The sequence below is a fragment of the Nipponia nippon genome, unplaced genomic scaffold, assembly GCF_047370975.1.
Source record: "Nipponia nippon isolate SJK-2023a ecotype South Korea unplaced genomic scaffold, ASM4737097v1 scaffold_11, whole genome shotgun sequence".
NCBI lineage: Eukaryota > Metazoa > Chordata > Aves > Pelecaniformes > Threskiornithidae > Nipponia > Nipponia nippon.
The window spans coordinates 20,934,921-20,961,501 of record NW_028262302.1 but is presented as its reverse complement, the minus strand read 5'-3'; the positions used below and the strand labels follow the sequence as shown (position 1 = coordinate 20,961,501).

The 26,581-nt window shown below is 39.0% G+C and overlaps 1 protein-coding gene across 1 annotated transcript in view; it reads right to left on the bottom strand.

Moving 5' to 3' along the window:
• The window catches only part of ASPG (asparaginase), a 47,800-nt gene that overhangs the window by 15,120 nt on the left and 6,099 nt on the right, over window positions 1–26,581 (bottom strand). The window contains exons 3-12 of the mRNA XM_087747009.1: window positions 22,955–23,066; window positions 20,051–20,176; window positions 18,517–18,600; window positions 17,326–17,452; window positions 10,472–10,584; window positions 8,764–8,949; window positions 5,655–5,768; window positions 2,526–2,645; window positions 1,329–1,424; window positions 274–437 (exon numbers count right to left, since the gene is read on the bottom strand). Coding sequence (XP_087603135.1) covers window positions 274–437; window positions 1,329–1,424; window positions 2,526–2,645; window positions 5,655–5,768; window positions 8,764–8,949; window positions 10,472–10,584; window positions 17,326–17,452; window positions 18,517–18,600; window positions 20,051–20,176; window positions 22,955–23,066 — 1,242 coding nt within the window. The remainder of the gene's footprint in view (window positions 1–273; window positions 438–1,328; window positions 1,425–2,525; window positions 2,646–5,654; window positions 5,769–8,763; window positions 8,950–10,471; window positions 10,585–17,325; window positions 17,453–18,516; window positions 18,601–20,050; window positions 20,177–22,954; window positions 23,067–26,581) is intronic.

The following is a 26,581-nucleotide window of genomic DNA, read 5'->3' as shown; positions in this document are numbered from 1 at the left end:
TTGGCGGGAAGGCCGCAATAAGTTACCTTATGCTAAAATTTTGCATGCATACCAAATTGTTTGCTTTCATTTCATATTATTTTAAAAAGATCTTCTAATTTAGGCCAGTCACATCCTTTGAAATAAAGCTGGTTTGTGTTATTTTAACTGCTGTCATTTTAACACATGATTGCTGAGACAAAACAAGACCAAAACACAGGGATGGACTTTAAATCCAAAATGATAGAAGGTTTATAAACTTTACATAGAGCGGTGTATAAATTATGTTGTTACCTGAACTTGATCGCATTCATCAGTGGGGTAGATCCATATCTGTCTTTAGCATAAACAGTTGCGCCAGATGTCAACAAATACTCAACTAATGGTAAATGCCCTTCAGAGGCTGCAATATGAAGTGGAGTTCGGCCATCATAGTCTCCACAGCTCAAGTTTCCACCCTACAAAAGGACAGATCCTTCGCATGCTAAAAAGATAATGGCTGCACATTGTTGTTGGTACAACAGTAGATGCATACACCACATTTTAATTCTGCCACCAAAACGTTAAGCTTGTCAAACTTACATGAAGTTTATCTTGTAGCATTGTTTTAGCACCAATAAAGATATTTATTCCACCTTCTGCATGTTCCCCCCTCTACACATATTCTCATTACAGCCCCTTCAGATATGGTCTTTATTGCAGTACACCGTACAGCGACTTGTGCCTATAGTCTGCTAATTTTACTTGTCTTAGTTTATTGTTATTTTCAAGATATATTTATCCTTTCTCTAGGCCCATTACCAAAGTCTCAAGAGTAGGGTAAACCAAGGCAAAGAGGAGAAAAAAGAGGTGTAGAAGATGATACAGGGAAATGCCTGGGTTTTTTTTTTCCAGGTATAACCCAAGCTAGAGCTATAGGGAGGGCCAAAAATCCTGAATTAGCACTGCACTGTGTTTTGCTTAAATATAATTTTCGAGTTTTTTTTTTTAATCATGACAGATTTACATCCAAAAGCTGGATACTATGAATATGCATAAAGAAAGTTAAGCAAAAGAAAGTAGCACAAACCATTTAAAAATGTTCCAAGTTAGCAGATAAGAACTTGCATTTTAATCTACCTGTATTTTCACAGTTCAAAAGAAAATGTAAAAGCTGAGAACCAAATAGGAGAAAGAACATACCAGTTTTGAAAGACAAAGACCGAGAAGCCTAGAAACCAATTGTATTAGTCAAAGCACTTTGATTCTAAGACTTAGGTAGTTGCTTCCCAGTGAGCACAGCTTACTCCCATCATTTACAGTTCTATTTAAAAAAATGTGTTTTGTACAAACTGTTAATTTTAGATTACCATTTCTGCTATGGCTCTCAGAGCGTCTATGTCACCCAGTTTAGCTGCAGCACAAGCCAAAGGTGGAATTAATGCATCTCTTACGGCTTCTAACTCCTGAGAAACAAATAAAATTAAACATTTAATATCAGCCTCGCCTCTAATATGCTTGATGTCCAAGTCATAAAAACACTGCCCTTGCTTTCATGTAAAGTTTCCAAATTAGTCATTTGGTTATTTAAAAATGGTAGCATTTAGTTCTTGGAAGGAAAGAAGTCTCATGTTATTTTACATTTTGTCGGTCTCACATCCATGAAAGATTTATATTCCTCCCTGGCGACACTACAAGTACCTGATATCTATATATACCATTTAAGGAGCATACACTAATTACCATCTTGGTACTGCCATAGTTACACATCAGTACAGTAGGAGAAACAGTGCTGGTAGGAGTTAGCAAAGAACATATAGTCCAGTCTCCTCAAGACTGGATCAACTTTATTCATGTGATTCCTCAGATATTTGTGTAACCTGTACTTCCAAACCTGCACTGACAAGCCTCATAGGCCCCCTAAATATCCTCCCATTTCTCACAGTTACTAAAGAAGAACCATATATTCAGTATTCATTAGCTACTGAAAATCCCATCTTCCCTGAAACCAAGCCAAGAGAAAAGCAAATACTTGTATCTTACAACCAATACTGTTGGTTGTAAAAATTTTCTGATTTTCCAATGGGGAGGGACTAATATAAAACACCACAAATTACGCTTGTGTAATGCTTCCTTAGTATCAGCCTTCTGTGACTGCATGTACAATTAAGCTGTTTTAGCCGTTACTATTTGGATTGCTCCAAACTGTCAATACATTTGACCACAAAAATACAAAGCACTTTTTCATATTGATACCCTGAATTACAGTAACTGTCTGAGGCTTGTTATTGCAACCAGCCAGCCAAGAAAATAAACTCAAGATGGAGCTACAAAGAGGAAAAAAAAGTTAATATGTTTTTAATTAAAAACATTTTAATGTTATGCTTGTCATTGTGGCCTTTCTCCCTAACCCAACTGGTTAGCTAGGACACTCAGTACTAAAAAAATAATATAAAAGCTCCAATGTTCCATTTTTCTTTCAGCTTTGCTGTTCATCTTTAAGCTAGGTTCATTTAACTGAGTCTACAGCTTTACATGAGTTCAATTTTAAATATTTAAGTATATACCTCCTTGCTGCTGATACTCAGAGATTTGGCAATCACTTGAATAAACTTGCTATCTCTCAGAGAGATCTTGGCTCCTGTGGGTACAAGAGTCATTTCTCCTCTTAGATTCTCACTCAGCATCTGAAAAGCAAGCAATCGAATCCTTTGTTAGCAGCGGAAAAATATGGTAGTAGTCTAATAAAAAACCTTAGGATCAAGTTAGAAAATTGTCTGGAGGAATTATGGAAACTAATTGAATGCAGACAAAAGATTAAAGAAATAGTTACTGTCCCATGAAGATTGCAAGTTTAAAAAGACAAAGGAGGGAGGAAAAAGGGACAGGCAAATAAAACTTTCTTCCAAAGCAAAGAAACCAAAATAAACACATAACAAAACACCCCAATTTTTAGAGTATGCAGACAAAAGTTCCCTAATGGGGTAAGCTGCAGCCTACTTAAAAACACAAAGATAGTAATTAGCAGAGCGAGGCTGAAGACCAGAATATTCTGAAATGCTGCCTTTTGCCAGCATTCCCAAACCTCAGTACTCCTACACAGACTGTGTACGTAGGCCTCAAAACAAAGCGCAGTGCTGTCTGTGGACGGTGATGTATTTCAATGGATTTTCAAACAGCTCTGTTAGCCCTGATTTTGTTAAAATTTGGCCATAGAGCCAGCTTTGAATGCAGAGGGTCTACAGTAGTACTAGTCATTCAATATTAAAGCAGGCATGTAACAGTTTGCAGGATGGGTGCATCCAATACAACTAGGGAAAAAAAAAAAACAACACAAAAAAAGGTCAGCCAATTCACATGTAGAAAGTGCTTGAACATGGCAATAAAGAAAAGAAAATACTCCAAAAGACAGGTTCTGGGAAATCTGGAGAACAGAGAGAGTCATTGAGAAAAAGCAACTGGTTTCCTCAATTCTGACAATTTTACATACTGGCACTCTTTCACGAAAGGTTGCTGATGCAGCTATAAAGCACGTAGTTATTTCAATTAGAATTTTAAAAAGCAGGATTGTGAAAGTTTGCAAGAAACAGATGTGATGTTGGAAGGAGGAATGCCCCAGGTTTACTTCTGTCTAGGCATGCCCTTTATTAAAAAAAAAAACTCCAAGCGCTGACAACACTTGTAGCTGTCTGCTGGAAGAGTCCCATATACATGTAACTCGGAGGATACAAACTGCTTTGGCACACTTTTGGAGTTTGACAGGTTGAGATCATTGCTTTGCACAGGTAACCCTAGCAATTGGCACCTGTGCTAAATGCACTCCGTGCAAAGCCCTACGTGCCTTACTCAGTCCTACCAGCTCTGCAGTCATTTGCATGTGTCTGGGGGCACATTCCTTGCTTCTTCGTGTTGAAAGAGAATCCTAAAATAACCACGCCAGCTTCAGGAGAGCTTCCGTCTCTTGGGAGACTATTGTTTGGTGATATGTTTAGCTGAAGATATTGCCACAGACAACATATTTCCAGGCTTTCTTCTTCTCCTGGTCTCTACCACTCATTCCTGCCCAGGCAATGCAGCATGCTGCTCCCTTAGTTGTGCCAACACAATTGTTTGTGGGTCTGTACAATGAGTCAAATGAGGAAACCGATCCTGCTTAACTCAAAGAAATTGCAAAAGTTATTTTGTTTTGCAAACCATATAAAGGAGGTCCCAGCACCACCACACAAAAACTGTGTAGCACATTCCAAACGGCAGCACATGAAGATGGAGGAGTACCTCGTGCCAGTAGTACCTAAAACATCCCATCACCAAGTCCTCACCTGAGTAAGTCAGCTATCTCACCTCAGTAAACTGGATCTCAAATTAAGTTTTAACTCACACACCTAGGCAGGAAGCCAGCTGGGAAAGTTTCTCCTGTCCCAGGTCAAATAATCCTCTGTGCAAGAAGATTAAAGTCTGCATTAAAAAAACAGGCTAACATATGTATGTTCCAGGGTCAGTGAGTGCACCAAAGGGACATCAGTGAAGAGCCTGGGTTTGTAAAGTGTATATACACAAACACATGCAATACCACCACTCTTCACACAACATTATGTCGCCCGTCAAGCATGCTCTTGCGCAGAGTTTGTTCTTGCCATCTTCACTGAAGAAACACATAGCTCCTCCTCCTCTCATTTTTCAGAGCCAGGGCTTTAGCAAACAACCAAAAGCACAGAGTTTGAAACTGTTTCTAAGCACGGTAAGTTGTGCTTCCAGCCACCCCACTTATGATCATAGGTATCCAAATATGTTTGTCTCAAGACCTGCTACTGGTTGGAAGATATTGAGCATGAAATAATGATCAAATTTGTTTCAGTTTTAATAAAAACAAAACACCATCATAAGATACACATGTGCATGCAGTGCTTAAGTCTAGAGAGTGACTCATCATGATGTCATCTCCCAAAGTGTCAGGATTATGATTTCACTGCATACAAGCATAGAAGCACATGCATTCCTGCAGACTGCTGCTCCCCTATCTAATTCAGAGCTAGATGTTCCTTCTATAAAAGGAACATGATATATAACTATGTAATTTGAGGAGAAATGCTTTGATTAAGCACCAATGAACGTAAGAACATTGTTAAAGGGGTTATGATTTTAAAATCAGTTACAATTGGTTCTTACAATAATCCTCTATTTTTTATGTATTTTTGAAGTATATCTCCTCTTAGAGAAACGAAATCTAACACTGTCATGAGTAATGCTGTCAAGGAAGAGGCTGGAGGCAACATTTATTTTCAGAATTAGCTTTGTGTGAATGAGTCTTGGATAAAATCTTTACCACACTAAGATCAATGACAAGATCTTTGCTGACTTCAGTAGGGTTGGGATTCTGTCTCCCATATGAATTTCCACATATGGGTTTTTAGCACAGAAATGTCCAAGGTAGACTACTACCATTTAAAGATGGCATTTTCATGGCTCTGTCATGGTCTTCACCTGACTTTTGCAGAGAATTCTTTTCTCTCCCAATCTACATGCATTCATTTGCCTAACAGTATTTTCCTTAAGGAAAAAACCACGATGTTCACATTATGGCTCTGGAACCAATTGCTTTTAAATGCAAGGGAGAAGCTCAAGGCATTCAGCTAAGCAGAAGTTAGCACAGTAGATGAGAAAGTTAAAGCCTTTCAAGGTCACACTGAAATATTTACCTGCCTCTTCTCCTCCCAGCTAAGCTTACTCTTGCTGAGCGTGTATGACAGTTTAGTTAGGGCTGCCTCTGGTGTCATATCACCTCCAGGAATTACTCCAACATCAGCAAGAGTCTGAATAAAAAGGAATAATGATTCCAATTAGCACAGCATTCAGAAATACCCACATGAACAGAAAATGTGTATGAATGATGAGTAGCTACACAGAATACAGTATGCAGCCGTGCCTCCACTCTCTTGCTCCTCCTACTGCCACTGTAATTTTTGTAATTTTAGTTATCAAATACCAAGCAAATACTAGAGCCAGCTGAATAAAGATGACTTTTACTTTAAATTACTTTTCATGCAATAACATTGAAGAATTCACCCAAACACTTGCCACGATCACTTACTATGCTAAAAGGGAAAGGTTACAGGTCCGTATCAGCTATCTGCAGAGTTGTCAGATTCCCTTTATTGAAAAGCTGCAGTTATTCTGTTTTAACCCAGTGGCATTTTGAACATTGCCAAGTAGGCTGTTCTCACACAGACATATTTACCATTCTTTTATGGGGCATTGCTGTGGATGAATTCCAGCACTACAGTGTGCTCACAGCAGGAGTGTTTTCAGATCCTTTCAGCCTGCGCTAGCAGTGTATGATTTAGAACATACAACTAAAATATGTAATTTACACACTTCTGATAAGAACAACTGAAAAAGATGACCTTTTTAACTTACCTTTCTGGTAGTTACAAAAAATAAACTACCTGAACCAAAGCAAAAAGCAGAAAGATCTTTGCTATGGTCAGAAAGCTCCGTAAGTGTACAGTGAGCAAGACAGCAAAGACAAAGGAGATTTCAGATCTCTTGTCACTGAATTGTACCTGGGCAAACACTCAGGCTTCTTGAAACCACAGATCATCATCTTTGCCATAATGTGATGCCTCACAGTTAAGCATCTTGCAGTAGGTTCTTTATACTGCATTTTACTTTTAAATACCTTGTATATAAACTTCAGCTTTGAAACTTGTTGTGGCTTAACTAATATTTGTAGCAAGAGACAGAGCCTTAATCAGCTCATTAACCACCTCCGAGAGCTCCAGACTAACATTTTTAACAGTCCCATGGGAAAACATATACAGAGAAGGGGAGAAATACTTTCTGTACTGCAGAGCTAGCCAAAGAACAGTTAGGGCTTTTTCAACGGGTTTGAGAAAGAGGAGGAGGAAGGGATTTCCCAGCTTCCTTCCTATACCTAAAGTCCCTTCAATTATAAGTTTCTACTGTGCAGATGGATCAGAGGCCAGACGTTCAGTTAATTAAAACAAACACTTCAAGGGAAACCAGGGACTCAGCTGACCTACCTGGCTAGCTTGAATGAGTAAAAAATGGCCTAGCCGTATGCAGAGACCTGTGAAAGATTTTATTTCAAGAAAAATCAAAGTAAAGTTAACATTACAGCAACTTTCCAGCATTCACCCATGATACTTCCTCCATTGAGCAGTTCCTTACGAGAAGGAGAACACAATGAAAGAACAAGCATCAAGTAATTTTGTAGGACTTGGCTCTGTCAGTGTTCTCCTCAAAAGATGCCAAGAAAACAGGGCAGCCTCCATCAGTGGATACTGAAGCAACATAATACATGCTCCATATAAAAAGTGGGAGCCAGAAGTGAACACATTTCCACACAGCCTCACAGTGGTTCAGTAAGACCTGAGCGGAATCTTTCAATTCAGCATATCAACAGTCTGGATCAGAGTGCAAGAGCCATTTTAGAGGTGTCTACTTGGAGAATCTTTTAACCAGAGCATAGAAAAGGTTTTTTTTCTTCCTTCCGTACATTTTAGCAGTTCATTTCAAGCAGAAGATCACATAAAAGCTAGGCTTAATTTTTATGTTGTTTTTCAAATATGTTTGGTATCTTTTATTGACTTAACTGCTTTCTTCCTTCCATGTGAACTGTTTTATCTAATCCATGTATTCCTATCGTATTCGCTACAGAGCACGGGATCTTTGTAAAAGTTAATACTTCTCAGAACACCTCCATTAAGTTATGCAAAAGTTTTACCAACACCCAAATGACTGCCCATATCAAAAAATACTGAGTTTGGATACTGAAGAGGTGGAAAGAAACTGTTACAATCTCCTTTTCTTTCTCCTCAAAACAGACTACGTGTTCTTGAAGCAAATATAATCTAAAGCTGTGTCAAAACCAATGTTAAAAGAGGCAGGTTTCAGCACCAGACTAGAGTATCTAGGTTTGTCTTGCAGTCACTGAAGAGGCTGGCTCTGCCAGACGGGTGGTTGCTCCCAACAAAACCAGGTGTCTAAAACAGGGGGATGAGTCACCCTCTGGCATGCTTCTTGGCTATTTAATGGCTAGCCTTTTTATAAAGGCCAGTTAAACCAGCTTCCTTCACACTACCACATGCAACACATACTCTTATATGGCTTTGAGCTCTTATTAGTGCCAGTGATGTCATGTCTTAATACACAATTGAGAAACTCACTATAAAATGCCCTGAATATTAACACTATCTACACAAAGTCTGCTTTAAGCTAGCCTTCATGGGTTAAACACAACTGATTTCCATGCTGCAAGACAGACAGTTCCTTACATACTGTTCTCCAATCTCTCACTGAATTCAGTTGTATTTCCAGGCAAATAAAAAACTGGGATTTGGAATATTGCTTAGATTTGCAGGCTTTCTTGATGCTCTTACATTGTAGCTAAGTAACTGCTGGCCTATCAAATACTACTTTATTTCATCATCTGACTCCTAAACTATCTTCTAGCTCAGTGGAATCCCTTTGGGAGAGATACTACCAATCTAATGCAAGGTACCCTGGAGTGCTGCACACGACAAGAGCAAGCAATCACTAATTTGGGATTTGAGCTGACTGTTTTGACCATTCAGACTAGGAGTAACACGATCTTGTTTGCAGATACATATTTAAATGCTTCCAGCTTAAGATTTTTCAGATATAGTTATTTTATGTGCAATATCTTTAGAGTTTAACAAATCTGGTCTTATACACTGGGACTACTAGAAGTATACAATCAAGTTGTATCAGTGGGATGTTTCTTTTACACAGCAATAGAGTCTGAAATCATTGTACAACCCTTACCTGCCCTGTTGCATAGACCATTTTAACAGACCCTCGTAAGCACTGCGTACAGTTCAGAATCACTACTTTTCGTTCAGTTGCTTTCTTCAGTTCTTCCAGCAAGTCTTCTCTGTTGTTTGGGGCATTTCCATTTCCGTAAGTTTCAATTACAATGCCCTCAATTGGAGGCTGAAGAAATGCTTTTACCTGTTTAAAAATAAGACAGGGAAGAGAGACAAAAGATGTGTTTAAGTCACATTAAGATTTTCATGCATGGCACAGAGTTTTTAAAAATGGTCTATTCCTGTTATAGTCTTACAGGCTCTCATGCCTCAGTCTTCTCATGTCCTTCTGTGCTCTCCATTTGCCATAACTGGGACTGTAGAATAAGCTTTAAAAAAATGAGAATTTCACTCTTTAGCTTCCTTTAAAATTCCTAGAGGGATAGATTTTAAAATAAACTATTTTCTACAGTCATGACCTCAGTGTGAAAAAGGACGCTATTGTTCAAGTGCCATTAACAGGCTACACTGTTGCACCATGGCGGAACAAAAGGGTAGATTTACACTTACAAAATAAATGCAGAATTATTAATTGAGATTAGAACCCCCACCCCTGCCCAGATTTGTTACTTTAGCAAAGAGTTTTGTTAACAAATGTCTGCCTAACTAAGAGAGAGAGAGAGAGAGTCTCACCTTTCAGGAAAGAACATTCTAATGAAGCCTGGAGTTTTTTTAACTCAAAACTCAATTGACTTAACTCAAGGCAGAAAAAAAAGGAGACACTAATTCATTCTGGGCCAGTTGTTAATGAGGTAGCTATTGTGGCTCACTGTAAGAAGATGCCTAGCAAAGTCCTCTTCCTAGAAAGATGTATTTTAAACAACCTAGACGTTTCCTTGCTGATCACCTATGCTAAATGCAATACACTGTAAGCCCCCATGAGGCTAACTATGCAGTTGGAGTTTTATTGCAAATATACCACCCCTCTGCCTTTCCATCTGTTCATATTCACCTAAAAAGAATGGTAATATAATTGAGAAGTGCTGCTTAAACTACTGGATTCAATTTAAGATGGCAACAGCCACAAAAGACCTGTCAATTTAATGGTACTAGTATTAGACAAAAATTTAAAGACAAATCTACCTAAAACCACAGTTCTGCAAAATAATTCCTAAAGGCAAAAAAATCCCACTTCCCATTTTCAGCAGCAAAATCCCACTTCTCATTTTCAGCTTTTTATGAATGCTGAGGGTCATGTTAACCATCAGTGTGAGACAAAATGAACCTTAAAAAAGAAGCATGAGTTGTAGAAATAGTCACACTCCCCTCCACCCACCATATTGTGTATTCTTTCACAAGATTTCTATTAATATGCCTCAATATGCAGCAAGAGAGCATTTCCATGGTCACTGTAGCCTGCACCTGCCTAGAAAAGCACACTTGACTTATTTATGAGCCCTGATAAGACCTTAATTTTAAGTTTCAGAGCCCAGGCGGTTTAGACAAAAGATATTTGAAAAGCTTTTATCAGTAGTTTATGGCATATGAAAATAGTCTTTGAATGCTCTGATATTCCAAAAAAACGTTTATCAGAAGAAGACAGATTCTTTCCCTTCCCTCCAAAACCCCAACCATTGCTACAACAATGCAGCTTCCCTGCTTCAGCTAACTAATCAAGTATTTGAGCATCGCTTCACCCACTTCCAAAATGAAGCGGTGACACTTACAGCAGCAGCAGTGATTCCTGGGAAGATTCGCAGAAGCCCAACATTCCTGTTCATATTGGTGTGAACTCGAAATTTCTTTTTGGTATTGGCTCTCCACACCGTTTCCCAGTTTACTGTTAAAGAGAAATGGCCTTTTTAATTTAATATTAAGACATAATATTAAGTACACTTGTAGCACTTCATACTTACAAAAAAGTAAGTCTGTCTTTAAAACTGTTTCTTATGTAGGGGATTCATGAAAGACAATGTATTTTGGAAAAGAGGAGATAAAGACTCATTTAAGACAGCAGCCGTAACAGCTGATCTAACACACTGTATTTATTAGGTACCACAAAATATGTCTTCAAGGCCACATCCAGGTCAGCCTCAACTGTGTTATATTTTAACTTTAATTCCAAAATAGCCTAGATTCCAAGATATATCAGTATTACTCATCAATATTTCTAAGTTAGTGCTCTTCAAGAAGATATTTAACATGTATACTTCAATTTAGTAGCATTTTATAGCAAAGACTTCCAAAATGGATATTTTAGTTCAATGCCCATTAGTGAACAGGATGACCTATCAGACACAAAGCTGTATACCTCTACTACAACCTCTTCAAAAGAGAAGTCTGATAGCTGTGAAAAGCATCCGAGTACTAGACCCGATGGGTTCACAATGTTGAACATGTCCTGTTAGTGCCAACTCTTCCAGTTGAGAGTGCTCAGAAAGCCTCAACCAACAGAGCGCCGTGCAGGCCTAGCATAGGTGAGATATTTACCTGCCATGCACTGACCTAAACTTCAGTGTTATGTAGTTGGCCTGATACCAGCCTGGATTCATGTTTAGAAAACAGACCTTCATCTTCCCAGACATAAGAGATGACAAATGCAGTTACTGTTGCCGCTAATCACCTCCAGAGTTTATTAGGTAGTTACTAACGATTAAATAAAATAGCAAGGATTCAATTAACTCCGATTATACATTTAGAGCCTGAAGCCAGCTGTTTAACTAATAGTTTGTTTGTGTTGCATTATTAGAAGCCAAGTCATGCATTATTGATTTCAAAATTTTACTACTTCAGTGTAGGAGCGCAGCACTGGTAGCGCTGACGGCTCCTACAAGGCAGTGGAAGAGGTTTAACAAACAGCAGCCAACAGCTCAGAGCATCATGCTTCAATGAAAGTAGACCATGCTGTAAAGCCACCTGTTTCCCCATCATGATTTAAGCTTTTCAGATTTTGGAGAAACTCCCAAGCAGCAAGACAGATAAAAGATCTGCATGCATAATACTGACTTGCTTTCAGCCGTGCGGAGAGTTACTCACACCAATTACTGTTGCAATCTCTTGCAATCAGCAGACAGACATTTGCAAGAAAATTCAGAGTACATTTAGAAGCCTCCATTGAAGCCTATTGCATTGCCCCATTACCAGAGATACTAAAAACTACACAATCCATTAAGTCAGGACAGAAAACAGCAGTCACCTATAAGACTTTATGAACTTTCCCTTCCTGTCGTGGTGCCCTGTCAGCAGCTGGAGCCTCTGTATGTTCTTTCTAAAAAAATACCATAAGTCTTTAAACAGGTCACAAGCAGTTGGCTTGGCATCATGTTTGTCCAACCAGCCACGCTTCAGCACGTGGATTCCTAATGCTCTGGGGATGGGAGAATAGAAATATAGACCATTTCTACAGTTTCTTTGTGCTAAGCTGGCCACCGTGGTTCTGAAAACACCTGGATGGATTTACTAGTTAGCCAAGTAGCTCTCAAAGACCTCCATGAGCTTTCCAGAGTGAGTTAGAGACCCGCAGGAGGTACATGGGTGAGTGCAGAAAGCTGTGCATTTGTTCTGCTTGAGGTTCATAGGCCTGGCTAACCATGTTCACTCATGAGCACTGTGCTTTAAGAAGCAGCAGTGTTCAGCAATAAATCCAGTCCTTTCAACCTTCTAACACACAGATTAATGCTTTAAAAGCAGCCTCCTCTATAAGAAGGGATGGCAACAAAACTGTATCAGAGCTTTCTTTCCTTTATCCTCCATAAGCTAGGAGTCCCTGCCAAAACTTCACAAATGTATACTACTAAGTTTGGCAACTATTAGCATCCCTAATGCCTGGAACGAACTTGAAGAATGAACTGAGGAAACCTGCCTTGGCATGGATCACTAAGATACTGCCAAAAGTAGAAGACCAAGGAGAGAGATCAGAGGATAGGTTCAGAAGTCAGACCTGCACCAGGCCTATACCTGTACTCCTGGAGTACACTCTACCAAATAATGTATCATCTTCAAGATAAATGTAATGCATGCAGACATAGTACAATGATGTAATTCCAAACTATATTAAAAAAAGAACTAAAGATTGTCCCTGAGTTAGCATTCTCTTGGTCATGAACCTCGTCAGCCTGCATAACTTGCTCAGTACTTCAGACTCCACAGATATCAGTTTTCCATTAGACAAACGAGTCTAAAAAGCAGAACAAAAGGCAAGTGTGATACAAGAGCCAAAGACAAACAAATATACATAAAAGCCTGACTTCATCTCTGGTTTATTCAGAACTGTTGTAAAGTAAGGCAGAGCACCATGCAGGGGAAAAAAAAATTTAGAACACACCCTTTGCATCCTCCGTCTCAAAGATTACATCCACAAAAAGGAAGAATATTTACGTCGCATAGCTAAGTGCAAGCATCTTCATTGTACTGAATAAACCAGCGGTCTTGCAGCCTATAGTCATACCACACAGTTTGTTAAACAAACAAACAAAAAAAAATAAAAATTTTAAAAAAATCTTAGGAATCACTAACTGTTCTTAAGTAAGAAACTCATATACAAGCAGGTGAAGTACCAAAAGCTGTATGTATTGGTGTTCATAACAGTTTTTTATCCTATGGATGAGTGACTAATTAGGGGTATTCGGGTCTGGCACAACACAGAAAACAGTAACCTGTTCTGACTTGGATGGCCTGTGCTTGTAAAGAGTTTGACTGATATAGTGTACTGCATTATGTAAATATGGATACAAGGCTGAGGAACAAATGTAAGCTAGCTACTGGTCTTGCACAGCTGAAAGAAAGTTTTTAAAGCAATGTACATAAAATAAAGAGGTAATGGCTATTTACATACTGTCTCCAAAATGGCTTGGGATAGAAAAGATTGCATTATTCAAGGAGACTGCATTCAAGATACTAAAGCCTTTTGTTTATTCTTCCAAACAAAACCATTATATAAACAATACTCTGCTATTTCCCATCTCCCCCTCCCTACCAAACACTACAGCTTTTAAAATTACAGCTCAAAAATACATCCTTATCGTATTCAGCTTTATTCTCACACACACACACACACACACACAAAACTATTGTGATAGGGCTAGTGCAGAAAAAACATCAACCTGACTTAAAAATAAAATAAAAAAGAGAAGCAGCTCTAAACAGTCTAGAAAGCAGCAGAAAACCCCTTTTTTTAAACAGCGCCTATGCCACAATGCAGGTTTCAACTTATAATGGGAGAGCAGCAACTAAGAGCGACACCTCCCTTAGGAGTGGTGACTGAACTCCGAGTTATGAAATCAAACAAGAAATACAGCTTTTCATGATTGCAGAGCTCCAGACAAACAGCAACGCTTTCTTCTCATCCTTCTCTGCAGGGCTACGGGCGAGCCCTACCATTATATAAGCTGCCCCGGCGTTCATTACGATTCATGGCGGCAGCCAAGGGGTGGGGAGCACAGGCCAACCTATGAGTGCAAATTCCTGAAGGAGGCAGACAAACATAGACCCCCTTTTTTGGCAGTTTGTTATAAAACAATTGACACACACCTTTTGAAATGAATATTTAAACTGAATGGTGATGTTGCAAGAATCAACATGCCTGCTTACAAGGCGGGGGGGAGACCAAAAGCACTTCAGTGAAGAGAGCTGGCATTTGCCCTAATACATAAATGACTTGGGCTTTTTACTATAAATAACCAGAACTGCCAACCAAGACACAGACTTGGCTAGTGACGAATAGCTTCCCTCTAATGAGACGGGTGGGTAGACGACCCCAAAAGGGCCTTCTAACCTGCTGCTGCTGCACCACAACTGCATGCACAGTCACACGGGCTCTGTTCATCCCCTACACAATTTACGTTTCTCATCATATGATTCTGTACATGTGCACCACGCGCAGAAGTTACATGCGTATGTGATGAAGAAAGTCCAGCCATGATAACAAAGCAAGTTTCATATTTGCTTCATTAGGACAATAGAGAACAGAGGAGAGCAATCAGTTATGAAATATACTGAGACTCTTTACACATTTCAAGTGAAACAGTCCTCCTTGTCTCTCCTGTTTTCAAAATATGAGAAAAATAAGGCAAGATCTTTTATTTGATAAGCTTTAAGATCTTAGAAATATTTTTGGTTATTCCTAGATTATCCATTTCATACAGAGATTTCTGATTCTGCTGCAAAAGTATTTCCTATCAGCATTGGGTTTCTCACTCATCTGAGGAGTTCGCTAGAATTTTTCACTTCTTACATGAGTTTCCTGTGCTAAATTGAAAGTCTTGAGGAAGCTGACACTCTTGCTCATCTAAAACTGGATAACGAGACTCTTAGGTGCTGCTAACAGAGCTAATGATCTGGCCAAGAACACAGCCAGTTGATGGGATCAGAAATCCAGTGGGAGCCTCATCTGAAGCGGGAAGAGGGTGAAAAATGGATATCGAAAATGAAGAGGAGTGCTGCAGCTAGGGAAGCGAAGGGAAGCAGACTAAGCTTCTCCCTCTCTTCTCTGGCTCTGAAGTAGATTGTTGCTCTAATATGGTATGCCTAGCCTCAAACAGCATCTCCTCTCTTCATTCCTGTGTACCAACCCATGATCGCAAGCTCTTATCCCACAACACTCCCCACTCCCTCCATCCTGTCATCTCTCCACCCCTGCTTCTTTGGAGTTTTCATTCCCAGCCTTGCTAGAACTGGGAAGCTCGAGGAAGAGTTTCTGCACATGGCCTACTCCTCCTGGCATCCTCAGGCTGCTCTCCATAATGCTGAAGCAGCAAGAGTCAGCCCTGTCTACAGGAGGATTAAGACATGTTATACAAAGTCATTTGAAAAAAAAAAAAGTTAAAAGATGCTAGATTTGTTTGATTTGTTTTTAAAAGCCCCGGGTAGTTCCTTGTCTCCATGAAAGTTTCATAGGAGGATTGTACAAGCAAACTCAAGGGAGACAGCAATGTTTCAAACAATTACTTTGGACAAAACAAAGCAGCACTAGTAGATTGCCCATACTATAAACTATGTTTTTTCAAAATGAAACAATCCTTCACTATTGACACCGTCATCTTGGATAAATGATGCTACCCTAACTGGGTAATCAACTGAAACAAATAAAAATAGAGCCTATCACACAATCACTTTTTAAATCAGAAATCCCCACTGATCTCAATGGGGCATTCTGCTGAAAAGATAATGGGACCCAATATGGGCCAAGGGAAGTACTTAATAAATTTCTCATTTTTCTACTCTAGACAAGGAATCACAAAACAGTTCATTCAAATCCAAGAGAGAAATAGCATGCAATTTGATTTCATTATTGATCAGTCAGTAAACGGAATTTATTTATACCCTATTTGATGCAGTTCATAAAAACCCAAGAAAGAAGATTCTCCCTAATTTACTGCAACAATCAACTGACAGCATTTCTGTTGATTTCAGATACGCCATATTTGACACCACACAGTAACACAACAGTGGCAGACACTCTACCTGAGAGACGTCTTACGGACCACTACAGTATTTCACAGGCTTCCTCAGTTTGTATCTGGCTGCTACAAACACAGCACTTTCATCCTGAAACTTTGTTAAGTAACTCCCACTCATTAGGTGGAAGGGATAAGTTTATTTTTCCAAATTGCAGAATGTCTCTCTCCCTAGTAGTAGAAACCATTCAGAATGGCATGCTGCACGGCACAGGGCTAGAGCTCCTACTGCCAGTAATGGCACCTAGCAAAAGAATTCAGGAACCCCCTCCTATTTCGTGGTTTTGGAAATAATGGAGATTGTCACCAAGTCCTACTCCTTTTTAATATACCTAACCTATCCAAAAGCAGCTCGCATAACATCTTATATTTTTTTAAACTGTCCTTCAGTAAATTTTTTGGCAACTCCTCATTTGGCTAGACTCCAAGTGTGTCTCTCGTCTCCCCTCTCCAAAGAAAGGGTGCCATTTATCCAAGAACAGACATCAGCATGTTAATGACTTTGCAAACAGGTACTGAAATCTTCATGTAGTTTTTCTTCTCCTTAAAAAACAGACACACAGAAATTATAGGGAGTCTGAGTAAGTTTGGGGAAAAAAAACTTCACACAGAGCATATTCTAGGTCTGCTGTTTTCAGTGTGCTTGCAGTTTAGACAGGTCCTAAATATCAAGTAAAATATCTTACACAATGACATGCATCAAACAGAGAATCTGTTGAAACTGCAAGTACTCTGCAATGACTCTTTTGCCTGATTTCAGAGACCTGCATGGTCATTAACGAGATTAAACTCTTTGTTCTTTCAGTCCTCATTCCCTCATTTTTATCTTCAGAGCAAGCATTTTCATGACACAGGGGCAACATTCCCTCTGGTTAGTCTGGATCTTTAGTCAAAGTCAGTCTAGCTCACATTTATATTCAATAGATAAATGCAGTTGGGTCACAAATTCTCAGTCTTACTAATATTTAAACAGTTTCAGGGCAGATAAAGTGGAGTCAAGCTACAGAGCTTTCAAAGATATTTGAGTTTAAAAACAGCATTTCAACTACATAGGCACAGATTCTTTTCAGCTAGAGTTCTATTGCATGTGGCATAAATTACAAGGCTTAAGAGACGATGTTGCTTACTTGTAATATCAACCTCAGCATTTGCAAGTGGAGGCAGGTTAGGTGAGGAAAAGGCATTGAAACTCCCAGCATCCACCTTAGTCACCCTATTTCCCCTGTACAGTTTATTATAAAAATACAGGCACACCTGCAAGACAAGTAAAGAAACAGGTCTATGAATAAGCCAGTAATTAAAAGATTCAGTAGATAAATACTGTAGTCTGTGCTTTATAACGTGTTTTCTAAATCTTTAAAGCAACTCAGAGGCTAGTAGATGTTTACAACTCTTACCCTTTCAAAAAGAGTTGGCACATCTGTCACACATTGGTTTCAGAATTTAAGAACAAAACAAGTTAAGAACTAACTAGTTTCGTAATCCTCTCACGAGGCATAGTCTAGGAGACAGCAAATTTGCCTGACTCCACTTCAGAGATAGAGGAAAGAAACAGTATGGACTTTTTAATAAGTTCATCAGTTATATCTAAATTCAGAGTCCAAAACCTTAACAAAAGGCCTACTGAAAATGAGGGTAACTTTCAAAAGATTTACCACACATACATAATTAGGTTCCTTCTCAAGTCCCTTAAAGTTTGTCAGTTGGAGTTTGAAGGAAAAGAGATACCTCAAAGTTGTTATTAGCTATGAAGATCTTGGCCAGTCAGCTATTGCTGTTGCTTTACAAGAACTGGCTTTGGGAGCATGGCAGAAGTGAAATGAGGCATAACCTGACCAGTTTTCTCTCTGATTTTTGGGCTGCACAGCACCAACATCTTTAAAGGCAGGGTGCTGAGACCATGAAGGTACTGCCATGTCCATTAGGTATATTATCCTCGACACTTCAGTCTTCAGGAACTAGAGCAAGTCACTCCTACCAGTTCTAGAGCAACTTCAAAGTACATTTCAGTTAAAAAACTGACTTACAAGTGTTTCAGATCCCACATATTTGGAAGGGAACCTCTGATTTCAAGAGGTGCAAGTTACATTTCAGACTTGATAGTCTTTATAGATTGTATATGGGCAAAATGGGATATGACTCCTGAGAAAACGGCATGTGCTTTGCCATGCAAGCGCCTGTTACCTCAGCGGAACCCATTTCTCTTCCTGTTTAAGTGCAATTCCTTAATGCCTACTGGATATTTTGAATATGTAAGTACGTGTCCTGGCTAGAGGGAGAAAAGCAGCTTCTGAGATGGTTTTCATAGGCAAACAGACCTCAGGAATCACGAACTGCCCAGCAAAGAGCAGTGCCCCCAGAAGGTTGGCTCGGCCGTCATTCTGCAACTCGTATATGGGCACCTGAAGAGCAGAGACTGAAATTACACCCTGTCCTTTATGTAAAGCCTACACAGCAGAAAAAAGAGTCCAACTTATGCAATACAAATACATGAATAATTTATGTAACAATGATTTATGACAAATAAAGTTTTCTTCTTCATCCAAACTATTTTAGACTGCAGCAGATGGCAGGGTTTCCCTCTGTGCTTAACAGACTTCCATAATTTAAGTGCTTAAAAGCTAACATAGAGATGACTCTCATGTGATTAAGCAGATTAAAAGACTGATTCAGGAAAAATACAAAAAATAGAAAGCAGGCATAGTTAAAATGACTGAGCATGGGAGAAGTGATTGTACAGAGGAAAAGCAAAAGCCCCAGATCATACAGAACTGCCACTACAGGCTTCACAACAGCTCTCTTGCACCATCTTTCCTCATAGTACAGAAAAACTGAGCGAGCAGGTTATTATCGACAGAAAAGGACAAGATTAAAAACTGAGTGATGACTTCCATGCCTTTTCAGATTGCCTCTTTATTAACAGAGAGTCAGAGCTCCTTTCAGCAATGAAAAAAGAATCACGTGCTCCATTGCTAGATCATATGTCAGGCAGATCTACAAGCAATAAAGCAAAAAAAAAAGTAAAACCTTGAATATGATGTACCACAGCTAGACTGCCCCACGTCAAGACAGTAAGTGGGAGCCTACTCCTTCCTAGACTTTCGTATTTCGACTTCAAATAGACCGCATGTTAAAGGGAGGTTATGAGATGAGGGAGGGGAATTTTACAGTGTGATGTTTCATCTCTCTCATGTGATTAGAGCTGTATTTTACGCTCAAGCAAGCTATTCTAGTAAGACAACCCCTCCCCCTCAGACAATATGCAAAGGCCTGATCTCCAGCTAAGAGAATGAAAATTAATAAATATAGTCTTTAGAGGAAGGGAAACAGACCATGTTAGATGCTTTGTGGAACAGAAATGATCAAAAATGCATCTAATGCTTAGAGATTATTAAAAAAATTATAAAGATTGCAACAATGAGTAACATAAAACCGCATAACAACTGATGAAGTAAAAAGTAACAAGCTTCAGGGCTTTAAAAGAAAAAAAGACAGCTAACAACCAGCAGCCACCTGAGGCTGGAAAGATGCTTCTCTTATAAACCAATTAATACACAATGGCCAATGACAGGCTTTTATATCTTTCTCTGAAGCATCTGGCCCCAGCCATAATGAACTACTGGTCTGATTCGGTACAGAGTTGTAAAGTCATTAATGATAAAATTTTGGGGCAGATCCTCAGCTGGTGAGCCCGTCAATTTTCACTAATTTCTATCAGCACTGTGACCATTCACCCTGGCCAGAGGCCCGCCCTACACTAACCTATACAGTGATAATCAGGTTACTACCTAGTTTTGCATGTAAAAGTAAAAAATGAAGCTTCTGACTCCAACTTCAAATTAAGTCCATTACCTGAGATCCTGTCAGAACAACAGTTTTACCCAGGTTCTCACACATGAAGGATAAGGCTGAAGCTGTATAGGCCATGGTGTCAGTGCCGTGAAGGATCACAAAACCATCGTACTTTTCGTAGTGCTCCTGGAGATGGAGAGACAGTTTTCACATTGTTATAGCAATGCACTGGCATCCACAAGTGAGGTACATATTGCATTGCTTTCACTGATGCAAGCAACAGCATAATACTTTAAAGGGTACTATACGCATAATTTCTTCTAAAGGTATCCTGGTTTCAGTTTAAATACAATTAAGGGTTAATAGGACACCGAGCACTAGAGCCAGTAATTCTAATTATGGAACAGTCAAAGAGATTGTTCTATGTATACATATTAATGCAGCATTTTTAAACCAGAAGACTGCTAATTAAGAAAAGCTTAGCAATGGCTTTAAACAGGAATGTTAACATATGCAAATTAGTCGTATAGTCTGATTTCTTGTTGCCGCTTTTACTTTAGGGATTACACCATTTACAGGAACAGATTAGGCAGACCAAGGCTATCATAACATATAGAAAAACCAGTCCATTTAATCCGGGTGGCAGACAGGCAAATTGCCAGTGTGAGAGTGCCCTCTTCTGTTGGGAAGTCACATCCAGTACCACTGCGTGACCAGCAGAAAGAGGTGAAGAGGCTTCTTGCCGTTTGTTAATGTACATACATACATTTGCTGGTTTTTGAGAAGTCCCTTAGACTATCAGGCACGTACAGACGCAAAAAGGAATTTTATAACTTTAACCTACATACAATTCCACACTGGAGATTTTTTAATGCAAAGCCATGAAATGCACAGCTCATCCTGTTGGAATAAAGCCATCTGCTGGCTTTTGGAGTACAAAGGAATTGGTTCCTCTGTTTTAAGAGTGATGTGCATAGTAAACACTGTAGTGAGAGTCACTGATGTCTCTGATGTAATTTGGTAACATGGAAAGGATCACGTAGAAGTCTAAGCAGATATATGAAGTGTCAGCGTGGGGAAAAAAGGGGGGCTTACCATAGAATTAAACAAGATTTCTTTTTAATTACACTCCTGCTATAGTAGGCACACATGCTTGGCATCTTCTGATAATAAGGTCACCTCCAAACTCACCTGCAGATTTCTACTTGTCCTTTTGCTATTTCTTCACTGATACTCGTGCCTACATGTTGCTACCTACTGGAAGTTTCAGGGGATTTCTGTTTATCTCTAACAAGTTAGCCAGCAGAACAACAGCCAGTGTTGCAAGATCTTTCTGTAGGCCAAACTATAGCATGATGCAAAAAGCATGCTGTAGTTATTCACCAGTGCAGTAACAAGATAAGTAAGTTTCAAGAAGGGCTGAGATCACAGAAATAGCGACTTGTCCTCTCTAACTCAATCAGTATGCTCACGAATATTTTCAGCCTTATGAACCTTATTAGATGCAAAAGAACATAGCTTGGTTTAAGCTTTATAACATAAAAGATTGGGCTGGCAATTAAGGAGATATCCTACAGAAACATCTTAGAATGTTTCAGTCTGGAAAGTCATCAGCACATTACAGCTGTGCCAAGTACGTGTCCAAGGTGAACACAAACTGGCAGCGTCTATACATAAGCCCGACAGTTGAAGAAGGTTTTTTTTTCCCTTCTCAGCACTTTTTACTTGGATTACACGTACTGGGTGTTTGTATATACAGAGAAGCTGCATTCTGTGGACAAGAAAGAAACACTTTTTTTTTGTAATAAAACTAATATGCCGTTAAAGAAGAAAGGTAAATTCTCTCCTGTTCAGCATGGGATTGCCGCCTTCTGCTCTTGGCCCTGGGCTTTTCCCAGCTGCACCCCTGCTCCATCCTAGAGGCTCTCCACCCGTACACCAGCTCCGTCTCTTCCCTGCCCTGGCAAGATGCGTTTGATAGGAGGAGCATCATCCCTAGTTTGGTGGTTTCAAGATCAGAGGACCTAAAGGTGAAAGACTGTTACCTGAAACTTCAGCATCATTCCCTGCATTATTACACTGTTTGCATGCATTGCTACAGCTTGGTCGAAGAAGGAAATTTACACTATAAAGCCCACTATCGCAGAGCGAGCAGAAGTGGAAGAGCAATATCTTACCAGGCCCACGGTTATTTATTTCTGACAGCTATGTATGAATTCCTGGTGTGAAGTATTTGAAATGTTTCCCATTTCTACTTTCTTAAAAGCACACAGCTAAGTTCAGACACAGGGACAGGAGCAGAGAAATGCTGATTTTTTTAATCTAGAGAAGGATGTAATGAATTTATTTATATATGCAGAAATATCTAGGGCTTTAAACATTTCCCAGTGTGGGAAACCTAACCACGATAGCATTTTTTCTACTGGCTGCAAAGCCAAAGCTAGTCAAGTCTGTCTGTGTCCAGAGTAAGAAAGGCATAAAGACATGAAATTATTTTCTACGTCAACTATTAAGCTATTTGAACACTCAAATGATGTTTAACTAAGCAACCTTCAGTTAAGTCACCTACACCTAAGGATTTTATTCAACATTTTTGGAACATTTATTCAACATAAGTCAATGTTTTAGAACATATCAACCTACATATTACAGACCTTATTCAGTCATAGCTGCAATTTTCCTATTTATTTTCTTGTACAGAATTATGACACAGCTTATCATTGGAAGAACTATATCACTTTAATGAGTGTGCAATATTTTATTTTCGAAAGGAAAAAAAATTCAGCAAGCCTTGCAAGCACAGTACTTGTTATTTGCAAGTAACTAAGCAAGGTACACAACACTTACATTTTAAATAAATACATACGTATAGCACTACTGAATTGTTTTATTTCGCTAAGTATACTGGATATACTGCTGGTTTTGTTTAAGCAACAAATGAATTCTTATCCCACACCATAGTACCTCAAGTTTCTTTGCAATTTTGGCCCAGTCCTCTGGCGTCATGTTGGAAGAATCAAGCAGCGGTGAGAGCTCCAGGATTGTGTAAAAAATTCTTTTGTTTTGCTTAGAGACACTACGAAGAAAGAGAATTGGGGAAAAAAAAATCTTAGAGCTAATATCAGCTCATCACTTCTGATTTTTTCTCTAAATCAGTAGTTTTCACCCTTTTCCTCCCCATCCCCGAAGTCTGTGGCAAAAAAATGGTCTTAAATTTGGAACATTAAGTTCCAAGTTTAGAAGTTCATGGCTTGATATGGTTTAAAGCACAAATCCCTCAATTTAATTTAATAATAAATATAATTTGGGAGGTGGAGAGGGGCTGGCAAAACTAAAGACACAAAAGAAGAACTCAGATTTACTTTGTTTAAATTTGGAACTGAGTTCTAACAAAAGTTGATACAAAGCCTTAACGTTTAAAAATGCTTCATAAGCTATTGAGAGGAATCTATAAAGCTCCCAAGGTTTACAGGGGGTCAACAGAAGAGTTGCAACAACTTTTTGATCCTTTGATAAATATAAATAGACACGCTATAAATAGATACTCTTTCCTGACACAAAGGGAATCTTCTCTTAACAGTCTTGCAACTGGGATTCGTTTTTGTGGCCTTTAGAAGATCCACTCTTCTCGGTTTCTCTGACCTCAGATTTCAGAAAAAACTCTCTTGGTTAGTTAAGATCTTCAAGTAAACTGTTGCCTTTGCTAGTAATAGGCTAACTTTGTAAAACCCCAGTCCCAGCCCATTAGGCCTGTTGTCACCTTGTCATGGAAGTTTGCTGTATGGTACCAGCTATCTCTTGTTATGATGTGGAGTTTAAGCATGTGATAATAGCAAAGATCTTAAAATACTGTCATAGGCTAACAACAGAGGCCTCAGGACTATAAACAACTCACTGGCAATCAATTATTGGCCACTGAACAAGTGCAACCCTGACAGCTGGGAAAAGGCTGCTCTAAGTACAATAAAAACAAGACAAAGCAACTATGCAAGGGAAAAAAACCCAAACCAAACCAAAAACGAACAGTCAAGCAACAGGATAAAGTACCTGTAGGACTGAGGAATGTAACACTTTGAAACACCATGCAGTGTGTAGCCCAGCAGATGGAGACCAAAGATTAAGAAGTGTCTAGACACTCAAACATCTTATAAAAGTACACAATCCCAAATTTGGAGGGGACTTATCAAAGGCGATGATGGCTATGGAATCACAGTGGGATTGTCCTAGCTCTAAGCACACTGTCTGCTCTCCCTGCTTCCCAGGACCACGGGTCTCCCTTTCTCCATCTGCCTATCTCAAGAAATCTGAAACTTCAAAGACCTTTGATTTGCCAGCCAAACGGACTGCATACAGAGCATGTGTTTCACCCTACAAAATATGCCCATTTCTCCACACTAACTTTCTAACCCCTTAGAGTAAAGTCAACTGCATATAAATTCCACTTGGCTAGTCAAGATTTGGGGTAAAAAAAGAACACTACAACTATTATTTTCTGCTACCTTTCTGAAGCCTGGAAGAGGACAGAATATCCACCATTTTCACTCATTCTTACGTTAGTTGGAATATGTTCCTATTTAGCAATGCAGTGGCCAACAAGCAGCTAACAAAGAAGAAATGCTGGCAGCTCAGCTCTGCCCTTCCTACTCGCTCTTCCAGGCCAAGCCATCCAGGAGCATGTTTAACAGGATCATCTTCAGAGCATTCTCAATGCTTTTCCACTGCCTGAGGATGATGTAAAGTTCCCTGCCAGCTGTAACTGTGATAGATACTTCAACATTTACACTGGAAGACTGTCAAAGGCTACGGAAAAGACCAGGATACTGCATGGATGTGTAAAAGTTCCCAAAATAAAGTGCTCAGAGCACAGAAAAGTTGATGACCTTCCCTCCTACTAAGTTTTGTTCCTACTTGCTATTCTTGTATATATTTATAGCAATATAAAAAATGTAAAAACACTAGTCAATTGTCAATTCATCAGCTAATAAAGTCTGCAGACCTACTCCCCTTATGAGGCCTGTAAGACAGTTGCGTACAGCACAGAGAACATTTAAACAATGTGTAGTTTTCATTCATAACCAACTGATGTACTGCACCTAAGAAGTTAGACTTCATATGAAAAATTGCCTTGTTGGATATCACATTTATACATGCTAAGAGTAACTTCGGAAGTCTGAAAAATTCATAGTTGAAAATCTGTGAAAAGAAAGCTCCCCTGAGGATGATCTGTTTAAATAAAACACGATACACCGACACCAGAGACCAGCCTAGTCTACAACTTTTGATGCCTCTCTCAAAAAGAGATCATATCGTTCTTCTTACATCGAGGTTATCACACAGATATACAAAGTTCACAAAATACTCCTATTTTCTCCCCTCAGAAACTCACAATATTTCTCAACTGGCTAGTTAAAATATCACTCGGCTAGCACAAAACAGAAAATGGCAAATTGCCAGGACTAACCTCCAGAAACGGCACTCAGCAGTGCCAGAAAAACAAGACAAGATTGCTTTTTAAACCTCAGGTTTTGATGTGAATGATTGTTTTAAGCTTTACTGTTCTTCATGGAAAAGATGTGCCAGGATATTTAGGACTCAAAGGGGTATATTAGTGTAGTTCTGTTATATTTCAAACCCTTTGAAGTATTTAAAAATTATTCAGTTACAAGCACAATATCGTAACAGAGCTCCATTTTTCTTAGTATAACCATCGCATTTAACACAAATTGTATGTTCACATCAATACTACTCCACTGGGAGTCCATTTCTTTTCCCTTTACCCCTTTTCCTGCCATCTGCCTTTTAAGTGGTTACTTTTAAAGCTTTACACAGAGACCTCAATACAAAATAGAAAGAAATTAATAAACCTTAGGTTTTCTTTGCATGTCCTGATTTTCTCCTTAAAGATTAAAGAATATCCATTTTTACTCTTATAGCAAAACAGGTATAGTCCCATTTATTTTTGAATGACTGTGTAAAATCATCCTTTGTGCAAAGTTAACATGTTTACAGGGGTACAGTTATTCATCACAGCTGGGGAATATCTCAAATTAGCATACTGCCCTCTAAATAAAATCTATGAGCTTATTAATCATTGCCCAACAGTTAAGAAGCCATGCAGATTAATTATAAGCCCATCACTTATTATCATAATGTTGCATACATTTGGGAAAGACAATCAGCTTTTAGGGTTTTTTAAAAACAGGCAGCCTGCAGAATTAACGCACAAGGCCTATTCACGGATGCATTAATTAGATGCTACTTTTTCAGACATATGCTGAAGATAATTCACACAGAGCTGTATACACAGTTTTCTTCGTTTCTATAGAATATTTGTATGTTTGCACAGTAGTAAATTAATATCCAAAACAAGAAAAAAATGCAGGACTAAACTGCCCAGAATGGTTACTTGTTGCCTAACTTAAAAGTTATTTCTCAAGCAGTTGTAGGACATTTCACTGCAAATATATCAAAACAGACATCATCTATCGTGCCAGACATGGTAGGCTTTTTCCTTTTAAGTCAATATAAGCTTTTTGCTAATCTTATAATGGATTCTTCACATTAAAAGTTGAGAGATGTAACTACCTGAAA